Source organism: Gouania willdenowi, chromosome 21, assembly GCF_900634775.1.
Source record: "Gouania willdenowi chromosome 21, fGouWil2.1, whole genome shotgun sequence".
Lineage (NCBI taxonomy): Eukaryota > Metazoa > Chordata > Actinopteri > Blenniiformes > Gobiesocidae > Gouania > Gouania willdenowi.
Window position 1 is genome coordinate 15,718,579 of NC_041064.1, and position 13,806 is coordinate 15,732,384.

Below are 13,806 nucleotides of genomic sequence, written 5' to 3' on the forward strand. Positions count from 1 at the left end.
TAGATGGGTGAGCCTAGATATACACACACATGCCAATGCATGGTAGACGTTCATAAGGGAGTGAAACAAGCTTTCTCCATTTGGCGTGGATTTCTCTGAGGCAGACACACAGTGAAGAAAATAGATGGATGGAAGTGGGGGTACAGCAAGATACAAGATAAGTGAGAGGAGAGAGTTATTGTCTGTTCAAGAATTACGGCCTCAGGCAGCTGTCCCAGCATATCCAAGTCTGAACAGATAGTAGCCATTGATTACACACCCTGAAGGACATTGAGGATGATGGCTGTCAGAGGACGAGCGGCGGGCAAAGGGGGGGGGGGGGGGGGACATGGGGCCCGTTGACACAAACATGGACATGAAGAATCCGCAATTTCTTAAGATGGATTTTTCAGCCTCGCAAATATCAGACTTTATTCATCGCAATAACCATCTCCCTCCTTTTTTAATGATAACCAAAAGCTTAATTTTCAAAAGTGATCTTCCACATTCAATGAAACACCTTAGAAAAGTCCCAACTGCTAAATAACCTCAGATAATAAGATACATTTGTGTTGCCTATTTCTTTGACTCCCTTGCATTCCACTCTAGGTGTGTCTTGGCACTAACATATGGAGCTGGGTAAGTGTTTTTTAGCTTAATGAGGATCATTTAGACTTGGCAAAGAACTGGGCTTACTTAGATCGAACATTGGCGCTTCCAGGGAATTTCTCCCTTGGGTTCTCATTGGTCCAGTACCACTCGTTTTTTTTAAGGTACAATTTAGGCTTTGCAAAAGCTTAAAACATTCACTTATACAGCAACAGCACAGCAAAGGAGACATTTAGACCATCATTGATGCAGGAAAATAGTAATAGCAAAGGTCCATCTACCTTAGAATATGTATATCATTCCTGTGTGTGTTTGTTCCAGCAGCACACATTTTTCCTTTGAGTTGATGAAAAGGAATGAGGTTGAATTCCCACAATGATTGCTACAGCTTTACAAATTGATTTTACCTCATTGCATGTTTTTTTTTTCTTCCCTTAACCTATACATGTTTACTTTTCCTCCATTCAGAGTCTTCCTTCATGGTGTCGGCCTCATCACGTACACCGTCCATAACGTTTGGAGACTCCTTTGATCTGCTCTGCTTGGTCAAGCCCCGTCATAACGCCCGTGTACCTACGTCTGTCACCTGGCGCTTCATGCCCGCTGGCACCGAAGCTGAAGATGACGATGACGAGCAGGGTGGCTTTAAAGACCTGGTGACTTTTACACGAGAGGGCACGCTACAGTGGGGGGAGCAGCTGCTGGGGCTGGGAACCCGAACCACAGTGGACCGCTCCCACTCCAACACAAACTTCCGACTGTCGGTGACCAGAGCTGGACGTCGCGAGGCGGGCAAATACCAGTGCACGGCTATCCTGTGGAGGAAAAACTACGACAACAGCTGGAGCCGAGTCGCCAATCGCACTTCCAACCTGCTCGGCATCAGTGTCCTACAACCAGGTAAAATGACTTGGCAGATTGCCAGTCAACCACACACCTGATTAGACAAGACGCAGCAGCACACAAGCAGATTGTGTCGCAGACAAAAATTCAGATCTGACATTTTGTGTCTAGATCAGCGACACCACGTAGAAGCCGTTATTAAGTCTGTAATACTCAACATGTGGCTTTTTATGTCTTCATTTTAATTATTATTCTCCCAGAAAACCTTAAAAGGGGGAAACTTTTTAACTGCTTTTTATCTTTTTCCTTTGATCATTTTGCAACTTCCCTTGTCCCATTTTTTCAGACTTAAGTTAACTTTTGCCAATAAATACCTCTTTTTCGTTTTTTGTACATTGTACACAAGTTATTTTTGAAAATGTAATACATTTTTTGTCATTTATTTATGTTTTGCCACTTTTCATCCCAATGAGCTAACTTTTGCCCAATAAATACCACTTGTTTCCTTTTTTTCCTACATTTTGTCTTTTTTTGTTCCACATTTTTGCCCTTTCACTATTGTTTGCCACAATTTGCCCGATTAAGCTACCATTTACCATTACATATTACTTAGTTCTTCTTTATTTGGTCATTTTTTGGCCATTTGTGACTGCTTTCGGCCCATTATAGTCACTTTACACTCTTTTCTTGCCACATTTTTGCCACTTTTGGACAATTTTTGGCCACCCATTACCATGTCTGCCTCCACTCGCTTGTAAAAAAAAAAAAAAAAAAAAAAAAAAACGTAGCGGACCGGACTGGACCGGCCCACTTTAGGTCAACGGCCCACCGGGATGATGCCTGGTTTGCCCGATGGCCAGTCCACCCCTGCACACATGCAATCACACACACACAGGACCAATTCACTAGAGCAAAGAGGATTTCTGCCTGCTCTAATTGCTGTTCGTCTCTGCTTTAGCTGCTAATTGGTTTGTGTCTATGAGTTGGTACGTGTTGTATAAGAGACTAAAGCAGGGTGGAGTCTCCTAATGGAGCGCAGTGAATGGATTGCTAAATATCCCACAGGAAGGGAAAACCGAGTGAAAGTAGCCGAAGAGAGAAAGGCAGGGGTTGATGGAGAGTGAGAGCGTGCTAAGGAGAGCGAGAGCGATCTGTCCTTGAACCTGTCTCAGCGGAGGCATTAAACTGTCTGAACTGCCCTCATTGGTCTTCACACACAAACACACACCTGTACATGTGCAAAAATAATCTGACACAATTTGTTAAAAGTGGGTTTCAACTCAAAACTATTGGTATTTGAGCATATTGAAAGGCCAGCTGTCTGTCTGCAGCGTTTCCATCTTCCCTACTCAAGGGGAGGATAAATAAGACAGTTTATTGAAGTCCTTTGAGCGCTTTAATGATCAATAACACTTTCAAAGTGAGTCAGTGGAACATAGTTACATGCACTATATAGATAGTACCCTGTTCGATGCTAATATCGATTCATATACGCGCATGTGAAAGCAGAAGATGTTATGGGTAGATGTAAACACACACACACTGTGGCCTGACCTTACCCATTCATGCAGAACACGCACCATCCCAAGTCCCTTCACAAGTTATTTGAAAACCAACTTATCATGCTGAATTACCAAGCTTTACTTTATATTCCTTGAGTGAAAAATCTAGAATTCACACACTCAGGAGTTCTGCAACAACAAGCTGACGACTTCTTTTGCGTGTGTCTCCATGACAAAGTTATCAGTTACCTGGGCAATGCCATTCGTAACTGTGACACTTTGATCAGTTGGTGACTGAAATCCAATCAGTAACCATAACGGCGTGATCATTGTGTGTGTGTGTGTGTAAGGGCACTATCTCACAGGAGAGTGTCAATGAGTAATTCCTTTATGTCACCAAGTTCTAAGAACGACCTCTGTCTCTTCCCCTCGTCTCCTTTTTATGTGTGTGTGGGTTTTTGGGTTTATTTATTGGTTGTGTGGTCAGACCTTGATTTAAAATGAAGATTTATACCCAAGCTTCTCCTACTGTTCTTGCTTTTACCCACTCCATGCATGCGCTCTGTAAAAGATGTAGGATAAAAGGGATTGTGTGTAATCAGGTGTTAGAAAATACAGCATCTGACCAGATACATTATTGAGGGACTGAAAATCCTTCTTCTAGATGTACCTTCTGTATATGAGCTGCCTTCCCAGCATTATGTGTGCAATCCACATACATTCTTATGCCTATGTCGAACTTATTGCATGACTGCCCCAATCCCTCGTTTTGTGCTTCTCAGAGCCTTTTTTATATGCTTACTTTGCATCTATACAGAATCCTTTCTCACCCCTTGACAGCCACAAACAGAGCTACTACATTAGCTGTGCTGCTTCTGAGGGCTCATATAGTCCATTTTACCCCTATCTGGTATTCAGAAGGCTGATGAATGGCTTAACATATTTGGGCAACTGGCAGCCCGGGGGCTACTTTTATGCAGCCCCCAAAACTACATTTTAATTCACGAAGTTGGAAGTCACATAAAGGCCAATATAATACACAAAAGTCAACAACACACAGAAGAACAGCACAAAAGACACAGAAATACACAAAAAGACACACAAAACAACCACTTAAACACACAAACTGACTTACAAAAAACAAAAACATATTCAACATGACTCTGAAGACTAAGAAATTCAAGGTTAAGGGTTGTTTATTGTCAATACAACATAAACACAGTAGAAAGAAAGTACACAAAAGTCCAGTAAAAATAAGAGAGCAGTGTCAACAAAATTACACAAAATGACCGAAAAATTCACCAATTCAACAACAAAAATTCAGATAATGACTCCATGAATGCACACAAGTTTATAAAATTACAGAAAATACACAAAATGACAACAATAACACAAAAATAATAACAAAACACACAAAATGACAACAAAAATTCCCCATAATGACAAGAAAATAGATAGAAATAAATCCAAAAACTCAAAATGACAAAACCCTTTCTTTTTCACTGTATTAACGGTCAGATTGGTCATTATTCTTTATTCTCCCATCCCTGGTCTAACATAAGACGGATTTCAAATGCAAAACGACGCTCCTCATTAAGTTGCTGTGCGAAGATTTTGAATGCACAAATGGAAAAGCAGCCTCAGAAAAACACCCTCACATCTTTAAACAGCAAACAAGCAGAATAGCAATGTGTTGGAAGTGGATAAAACCTGACCAAAGTGTCACTGTAATGTCTCATAAGTCCAGTGTGTGCCTGTGGCCCAGCCCGACCTTACTTCCTGCTTCAGATTGCATTAGCGTAGCATGTGTGTTAGTCCCACAGGTCAGAACAACTGGATTCACTGCATCTGCACATGGACACACATCCAATGATTAATGTTCATTATGAGGGCAAGTCTGCACAGCAGTTGGTTTAAATTTGTTCACTGTAGGTTACAAACAGACGCACAAATGGCATTAATCCTACGCATTCATTCACTGTGTGCACACACCAGGGGGGTTACTTACCAGATCAAAAGTGTAATTATCTTCTAAAGCAACATAATTCAATACTCGCCCTCGCTGCAAAGTCTATCCTCACAAACGTAAAATACCATAAACACACTACGTACATCCCCAGTATAGCTGCAGCAGTATTAGATTTCTTTTGATTGAGTTTTCTCTTTGTCTCTCTGAAATGCAATAATCGAGAACACATGTTATGCATGGCACATCACCAGGGAAGACCCAGTAACACAATCTAATATCATCCTCTCATAACTCTGACTCGTGCACACGGCGAAAACATGGAAAACTAATTACACGGAATCTTTCCTAATGGAACTGGAGTTCAGATTAATGATAGTTTAGGGAGATCAATACATTTCTATCATCATTCAATGGCGCACGTGCACATTTATGTGTTGCAGGAGAAGAATATTAAGACAGTTTGGTTATTGGCTGAGCCAGACTGGAAATGGCAATGATGAAGGGAGGGGGGGGTGGCCCACTTAGAGACTTTCCTCTTTCTTTCTCACCCACCTACGCTCGCCTGGTTACCTTTTCCCCATATTATCAGACCTCACGATGCACAAATGTGGGTCTTCCCCTGCTTACTCGTTTTGTCCTTTTACGTTTTTTTAGCTGTCGACTCGAGCTTTGAGCCAGAGAATGTATTCCTCCTCCTCCTCCTCCTTTCTTGTCCGGCGTTGTGTGCTCTCATTAATGTCTTCTCATTTATTATGGGCTTTAATATGGGTGTGCTCCCTATTCTCCTTACTGATGTAGCTCCCTCTCTGCTTTTATTAATGGTGTTGCCATCATTGCTGTGATTGGAGATTTCTGCTCATCTGGGCAGGGTTATTAACCGTCCATCTTCATTAGAGCCCAGGCTATCAAGCTCGGGTCTTTTTTTTTTTAATATATAATATTTTGTGCTCTTTCCGTAAGGCTCCAGTGCCTTCTTTCCCCTTCACTCTCACTTAGGTACATGGTTCCCTCCACACACGCCCCCGGCTTCTTTCTCACGCCTGTGAATTTTCAATTTTTTATAATTCCCTCCTCCCCTCCTCCTCCTCCCCTCCTCCTCCTCATGATTCTCTCGATTATATTTACATTTTTTTCTTCAAATAGCTTCTTCACTTTCGTCAGTGTTCCATGAATAATAAGGCGCTGCCAGCTGTTCTTGTTTGCACTCAATAGTTGCTTTATCGCAGTGGTATTTTGGGCGATAGGGTTGTAAATCTTTCTCGTGCCCTCGTTTTTTTTTTTGTTTTTTTTTTTTGAGCTCCGGTGGATGTAGTTTGGAAGTCCTACGTGCTCACCTGAGGCAGGATTGTGTGCATCAGATTTGTTTTTTTTTCTTTAAAGCTGTAGTGTGTACCTGTCGGCTTGTTTTTGTAAACTGTATAAGCGCATAATCAGTTTGAACTTGTAGGTGGTCTGTCACAGTTTAAGATAGATTGGAAGGCCTCCAGAGATGCAGTGAAACAGAAATGAATATCATAAATTCTTCTGGATTAATCCCGTGTGCTCGTAACACGTGTACTCTTGCGCACACACACACACACACACACACACACACACTAGACCTGAGCAATATATCAAGTTTCTAGACATATTGAGATTTCTATTTTGATGATATAGAAAATTACAATATCGCCTATAGCTATATATTTAATTAAAGTCAAGTTTTTATTTTTTTCAACACGTCCTTTTACCCTCTCTCACACACACACACACACACACACACACACACTCACTAGGCCTAGGTAATATATCGAGTTTCAAGATATATCAATATTTCTATTTTGACTAGATAGAAAATTAAAGCTCTCTACTTCTCAAAACAGCATGAAAAGCACAGTTAGATGGATTTCTCAGTGCGTCCTAACCCAGACTTTTCCCTAGACAAGCCACTCTACAGAACTCACTCACACGTGCTGTCCCTTAGTGGAGAAAAAGCCCAAAGTGGCACATATTGTGCAGCTGTTTGTTAATAATTGTGGCTGTGAGGCACTTAGCATCAGCAAATGTAACCTACAATTATCTTTCTGGTAAGACTTTATCGAGTTAAAAATATTCTGCATTACCATTTTGAGAAAAAATATTGCAATATGAATTTTGGTGCATACCGCTCAGCACTAACTCACACATACTTGCACATGCACCAGGGTTAGGGTCAATTACATTTTGCAATTACAATTAGGTCTTCAATTATTCATGTTCATTTACAACTCAACTACGATAAAAGGTGACATTTTTTCCAGCGACAATTAAAATTACAGATATTTTTCCCCTTGGCTGAAAGTCAATTACAATTGTGTTCTCAATTACTAAAGTTAAACTACAATTAATCACAATTACTGAACCTGAAATAAACAACCTCATAAGACATTTTTATGTTTTTATATATTACGTCTAGGTCTTTAATTGCAATAAGAAAACATGGACTGAGGTCGTAAAAAGATTGCACTTCATGTAGTGTTGACCTTCAACAGCATGTGCAGACAAGGTTAAAAAAAAAAAAAACAATTCTATTTTTTATTTTTTGCCTTGCCTTCGAAATCTGGGTGTCATTTTTCATGCCTTACTGTATTTTCACCCCAGTTTAAGCGTGCTCATCATATTTAAGTAGTTTTTAAATTCTTGTGATAACTTATCTCAGAAAAAAAAAATTTTTTTCATTTGTATGCCTTATTATAGCCTTACCTCCCCATATTTGGGTGTTTTTTTTAAACATATTTCTAATTTGTCATGTCGTACTGCATTTTTTCACCCCAGTTTAAGTGTGCTCATCATATTTGAACTAGACTTTAGGGTAAAATATTTACATATTAATGCCTTGGCACTGACAGTTTTTATAGAATTTCCATGACAATTACAAAAGTCAATTATCTGAACTCAATTACAACTTCATTATGATTACCACAGCAACAGATTCTTTCAAACACAATTACAATTACAGCATGTCATAATTTTATTTAATTAATAATTACGTGATTACAATTATAATTGGCTCCAACCCTGGCGCGCACTCACACATTCTCTTCTCTGTCCAAAGCAATACACTCTGGTCTTGTTGCCCTGTTCCACCCAATCTGCAGACACAATGAGATTCTTTGTGTTGGGTTTCTCCATCTTAAGCACCTGTGTGTGTGTGTGTGTGTGTGTGTGTGTGTGTGTGTGTGTGTGTGTGTGTGTGTGTGTGTGCGTGTGCGTGTGCGTGTGCATTCATGCGTGTACACCAGCGCTTGTGTGTCCTGCTGCTGCTGTAATTGAAGTCATAACTTGGAGCGAGATCCAGTGCTGCTGCTCCCCATGTAAATCAGTGGCTAATAGTAGCGTCAAGAAGGAAACGGCTCAGCAGTGCTGCATCCTGGATGTGCACACACGCACACACACACACACACACGGAAAGTGTCTCTCCAGGCTGCACTCACTGAATGACCACTGTTTTCTAGGATTTAATGAGCATCATCTGTGTAATGCTGGTCAACAGACCCTCCTTTTCAAACGCACAATGGCCGTCACACACACACGCATATCTCCATCTGATATGTTCCTCCTCCTCCGTGCCAGCTTCCCGTGGCTCATTCACTTCCCTCAGCTGTTAGCATGAATCTCTTCCCCTATGTGCGTGTGCTGCCATGTTTCTGCCGTCTTTCCTGATAAAGGCATTCTTTCAGACGGGCAGGACAAGGGAAAGTTTTCAGTTTTCAGTGTTTTTTTACGACAAGCGAAAGGAAATGAAAGACAACATGTATGGTCATTCCTAGTAAGGCTGAACGCAATATCATAAAACGCGATTTTCTAATCGCAAAGGCTGCAATTTTTATTAATTTTTAATTTTTTTCTTGTTCTGCCTTGTATTGTCCTGTTAAGTTCAGAGTGTTTAAGAAGTGTAGTCCACGTTTTTACACGTGAAGTTAGTTAGATATGTTGAAGAGGTAAAGCCACAGATTTGTTTGCTTTATTGTTGTAATCTGTGCTTTCAAATTTATATTCTATATTTATCTATTTAAGTTTAAATAACTCATTGTTTATTATGAAACAGATGGATTTTTTGCTTGTGTTCACTGAAAAATACATGACAAGTGGCCCTTGAAAAAATAATCGCAATCGCAATATTGAGGTAAAAAAATCGCAATTAGATTATTTCCCAAAATCGTTCAGCCCTAATTCATAGGGGTGTGCATTGCCATGAATCTGACGATACGATACAATTCACGATTTGCCACGATACGATATATCTCGATACTAAACACAATGATATACATTGCGATATATATTACGATATCAATAATTAGGGATGTCCCGATACAACTTTTTCACTTCCGATACGATGTCGATATTGCAGCCTTGGGTGTTGACCGATACCATCGTAGAATCGATACGATACCAGCACGAACCATACATACTTATATTACTTATTTTTTAGTGATCAGGTGATGTTACTCAAACAGAAAACAATAGTCAGCAACAGTAGGTATGAGGAAAAATCCTAACCATGTATTATTAACCAAGTGGTTACCTACATTTTAACCTTCAACATAATATCTATAGTATTCTACAATTAAATAAAATCAATACAAAATAAATTACAAGACCCTGATTAAACAACATAAATAAATCCAATAAAACATTTTAAAGTGCAAACAATTCAAGTTCACTTCAGTTATTTTTTACTATCAGTAAATGGTGGGAACAAATTGGGGACAAAACAACAACGCAATATTGTCCACTGCTCAAACTTAAGAGTTCACAGCTCCAGTTTCTCTGACTGAGCCCAAAACAATGTGATCCATGCATAGTTTTCACTAAAATATCAGAGCTTTTTAGATGTAGTCTGACAAAATCCGATATTCGTTTTCTGGCTGATATCGGGCCGATAACAATATCAGATTGGGACACCCCTATCAATGATTACAAATTTCACCTTTACAAGTACAAAACGGTATAAAATGCAATTTATTATTTTTTTTTAACTTGTGAAAACAAGTAAATGATAACTAACTGTAGTCCAGTTCAAATATAAAAACAACTAGTAAGTTCATCAAACTGTCAAATTACATTTTTCAAACAGATTCTTAAAGTATTTAAATTCTTAAATAAATTAAAAAAAAAAGTAGCCCAAGATGTTTTATGAAAAAAAAAAAAAAGTCCACTCAAGGTAGTTTAACAAGGTCTTATGTGGTTCACTGACACCTGGTAACCGGGCATTTCTGTGCTATGCATATGTTTGCACAATTAAATGTTTTTTATTTTTTTTAATTATTTTTTGGATTAATTCAATAATCGCACGGTGAAATATCGCGATATATCGCCGAATCGATTTTTTTCTTCCACCCTTAGTCATTCAATGAGTGTGCTAAAAGCATGAGATTATGCTGAGATCACAATTATCTCTAATGATATTAAAGGGGGAACTACAGGAAGGATGAGAAGTGGTAATATATTACTGACACAATGGGATCATAGATGCATCACAACCATTAGCATAGAAATTAAGCTCCCGGTTCTGCCGAGCAGCCACTTCTCAGTCAGAGGAGCAGCAGCCCTCACCGCCTCTGACTGATCTTTGCCCCCAGTGACAGAGGTCCTGGCATTGGATGTGCAGCATTCTGATTTGGGTGTTTGTGCGTGAAGAAGAAGAAGAAGAAGAAGTATCCGCTGGCCGAAGTGAGCAGTCCTGCAGGGGATCAAGGGTGCATCTACAGCCCTGGTTCCTGCCTATGTTTGGTGTTCTGAATATGGATGAGCCCCGGGCTGTGCTAATGCTAAAGGCGGAGTAAGCAGCCATTAAAACTATAAGTCCTCTGGAGTGCAGCTGGAGAGACTGCCTGCTGCTTTCCAAATCCCCCCGAGAGCATGTTCTCACTTTTCTGTCTTTTACATCTCTCTCATCTTCTCAAGACTTTCTCGCTCTGCACCCTCACTCCACCTTGTCTCTCACCCTGTTAGTGAGAAGAAAAAAATACCATTCTGTGCCTGTCCTTATGTCCACTTTTAATTATTAATATTCATCCCTATTGTTATGTCTCTATCTCTTTAGTAATTGTAACAGAAAATGTTACATTTTTGCTGTTACCGATGAAACTCAGCCGTCATCTTCATTTAGGCCTCATTATTATTTATAAACCCACAGGTTCAACTGTTGAATATTCATGCAGCATCAGGTTGATTAGACTGGAGTGAGTAAGATCATGGTAACTCAGGATGAAGGAGACATTTATTGATTGGTCACAAACAGGCCCGTGAGCCACAGGATATGAGAGTTGAATGAAATGTCTGTGTGAAAAAAAAAAAAAAAATGCTTCACCTGAAGCAGGAGCTCAGAATACAAAAGGAAAATGAATTGAATTCCCCTTCTGGACAAAGAATAAAGGATAATAGTCTTTGATTTACAATCTCCAGCTGTACGCTGTTCTTTTGAACATTGGGCCGGCAGATTTGTAGCTGCTCTGAAGTAATCTTGAAATTTAGTTGCACAAGCTTGGATTGTGTATGGGAGTGAAAGCAGTGGTTAGTGTGCTCTGATACTAGGCTGTATGTTTCTCCTCTCCCTGGACGCAAATTGGATTTTGGTGTTTTGGGGCCACTTTCCTCTCCTTGTTGTTGTGCTACTGTTTTTAAGCTTTGGTTTACTCACCTCGGCTGATAAACAGGAATGAAGACAGCTTTGTCTCAGTTGTGTGACTCGCTGTAGCTATTAAACCAGACAAATTAGCCACACATGGAAAAGGGGTGAGTCGGTAGTTCAATGAGCCAATTAGTGAGTGGGCTGTGTGGATTTGTGTGAGTTTGCCTGTTCTGTAATGGTGCCCAGTAAACATCTGAAGCAAGTGCTGCAGCGTTTCTGGGGCACCCATTGATCTCCGTTCCACCAGGCCTTTGTAAAAAGCACTATAATAAGATTTTTACTCAATGTTAGCAGTTAGCTATAATCTACATATTTTTTATATTAATTTCATTTCTATTACTAGGATATCATCAAAACTATTATATCCACATCTATGAGGCGCGATTGTAAAGTGCATGCTAAAATAAATAGCAACTTTTTGCAACATTTAGCAACAAACCACATTTAAAAAACATCAATAAGCTTTTATTTTGGTACTTCCGGTGAATTTGCATATTGGCTAAATATTTAGTTTAACCTGTGATATTTAGTTTACCAAATTAACATTTAGATTTAGTTTTAGCATTTAGATTCAACATTTAACATTTATATTTAAGATTTAGGTTTTAGATTTAACAACTAGATTTAGATTTACCCCGTGACCCTGAAAGTAGGAACAAGCGGGTCAGAAAATGGTTGGATTTACATTTAACATTCAACATTTAGATTTAGATTTAAGAGTTACGTTTTAAATATTTAACATTTAGATTTAGATTTAAGAGTTATGTTTTAAATATTCAACATTTAGATTTAGATTTAAGAGTTACGTTTTAAATATTTAACATTTAGATTTAAGAGTTACGTTTTAAATATTTCACATTTCGATTTAACATTCAATATTTACATTTAGATTTAAGCTTTGCATTTTAGATTTAACATTGAAATTTAGATTTACCTTGTAACTCTTAAAACAGGAACCAGCGGGTCAGAAAATGGATGGCGTTATACTTAACATTTAGATTTAATATTTAACATTTAAATTTAACATTTAGATATAGATTTACCCCGTGACCCTAAAATAGGAACAAGTGGGTCAGAAAATGAATGGATTTCGATTTAACATTGAGATTTAATATTTAACATTTAAATTTAACATTTGGATTTGGATTTTCCCCGTTAACCTAAAATAGGAACAAGTGGGTCAGAAAATTGATGGATCTAGAGTTAACATTTAGATTTAATATTTATCATTTAGATTTAACATTCAACATTTAGATTTGGATTTACGTTTTAGATTTAACATTGAGATTTAGATTTACCCCGTGACCCTAATTACAGCAAAATGGATAGCTTTAAATTCAACATTGTGGTTTAATATTTAACATTTAGATTTAACATTTAGATTTAGATTTAAGATTTAAGTTTTAGAATTAACATTGAGATTTAGATTTACCGCATAACCCTAAAAACAGGAACAAGCGGGTCAGAAAATGGATGGATTTAATATTTTACATTTAGGTTTAATATTTAACATTTAGATTTAACAATGACAGAGAAAAGTCAATATGACAAATTTCACAAATATTGCTGTAAATCTGTTCAAAATTAACATTAAAAAAAAACTAACCCTAACCCACGTACATTATTTAAACCTGGTTTGTTGCTAAATGTTTCAAAATGTTGCTGTTTATTTTAGCATGTGCAACGTTACAATCAGCGCCCACACATCCAGTCAATCTCAGACCCTTTATTGCTCTTAAAATTACATAGAAAAAACCGTAACACTGTCCACATCAAAGCTAAGGCTGAAATTAAAAGGAATATGATTGTTTGAATTACTATAATACAGATAGTTGGAGTTGAGAGCTCGTACGTTTGAAATGCAAGTCGTTCTCACATGACTGACACTTTGAATGACGCATGAAATAACACAGAGCTATGTAAACAAGCATTTCCAATTATGGATTTGTTTAACTTTTATGGATGAACCCTTGAGTCTTATTAAAGGAACACACACTGAGAGAGTATGTGATGATACTTAAAATAGGTATTGGCACAAAATATCACAAGGCTTCATTCACCATTCGGGAAATACATATACATATATTATAGCTTTAGCTGAGTTTGGTCTGTGGGGTATTTCACCGTGTCAATAAATAAATAAAACACTGCATATAGTATGCACGTTGTGTTGAGGTTTCAGCCTGTCAGATCCTGTGTCAGCAGCTGAATCTGATTAGATGGCAATACTGTAGCTGAAAAATAAATGCTCC

General features: G+C 38.4%; 1 protein-coding gene across 1 annotated transcript in view; it reads left to right on the forward strand.

Moving 5' to 3' along the window:
• igsf3 (immunoglobulin superfamily, member 3) overlaps positions 1 to 13,806 on the forward strand; it is a 90,983-nt gene that overhangs the window by 63,981 nt on the left and 13,196 nt on the right. The window contains exon 6 of the mRNA XM_028435440.1: positions 1,057 to 1,488. Within this exon, the coding sequence (XP_028291241.1) occupies positions 1,057 to 1,488 (432 nt within the window). The remainder of the gene's footprint in view (positions 1 to 1,056; positions 1,489 to 13,806) is intronic.